Source organism: Orycteropus afer, unplaced genomic scaffold (assembly GCF_000298275.1).
Source record: "Orycteropus afer afer isolate SDZICR_OR568_19922 unplaced genomic scaffold, OryAfe1.0 scaffold00253, whole genome shotgun sequence".
NCBI lineage: Eukaryota > Metazoa > Chordata > Mammalia > Tubulidentata > Orycteropodidae > Orycteropus > Orycteropus afer.
The window spans coordinates 3,699,870-3,700,585 of record NW_006921840.1 but is presented as its reverse complement, the minus strand read 5'-3'; the positions used below and the strand labels follow the sequence as shown (position 1 = coordinate 3,700,585).

Here is a 716-nt window from a genome sequence, read left to right as displayed (position 1 = left end):
ACCTGGGATTCTTGAATAAAGAATTATTTTCTTTGAAGAGGTTTTAGGCCAGATGTGGGCAGTAGTCAATATTTTTTGCAATCTTTAATCTCTCTGCTTAAGTTTCCTCCTCCATTTCTGTTGTCTGGGCCTTCATCCTTCTCGTCTGGGAAGGAAATTTACCAAATAAAGGCTAAGAAGCAGAGGAACTTTCATAATGAAGAACTAAAATCTATTTTTCTGCTGCCAGAATTAGAGAATCACCTTAGCCTCATGTGATTGAATTATGATTCTCAGAAACTTGAATATACAGAGTCTGGAAAACTACAGGAAAAAAATGAGGTAAAATCTAATTTGTAAGCTGTATTCGTGTGAGCAGAATAACAGCTTTGACAGGACTCCTGTTTCCATCTTTATGCTTCTCCTTAATAAGAAAGTGATGATATACAGCATGGGTTGGGGTTGAGGAGTAACCATGTGGGTGGAAGAGATATTGGTGAAGGAGGGGAGAAAGGAAGGAGCATGTTAAAGTTGATAAAGCAAGCTGATGATGGTAGTGGCTATGGATTCAGAATGATTCAGATGGAAAGGCCCAGATACTAGGATATTTAAACATTTACTTAAAGAGGCACAAAGAAAAGTTGTGTCTACTTTTCACTAATGGGAAAGGGGGCTATTAAAGTATTTATAATACTAAAAATAAACTATTACTTTGATGTTTAGACTCATTTTTTTAA

The 716-nt window shown here is 36.0% G+C and overlaps 1 protein-coding gene across 1 annotated transcript in view; it reads left to right on the top strand.

The window, feature by feature from the left end:
* CFAP54 (cilia and flagella associated protein 54) overlaps positions 1-716 on the top strand; it is a 602,528-nt gene that overhangs the window by 8,623 nt on the left and 593,189 nt on the right. The window contains 1 exon segment of the mRNA XM_042782173.1: positions 359-434. Within this exon segment, the coding sequence (XP_042638107.1) occupies positions 359-434 (76 nt within the window).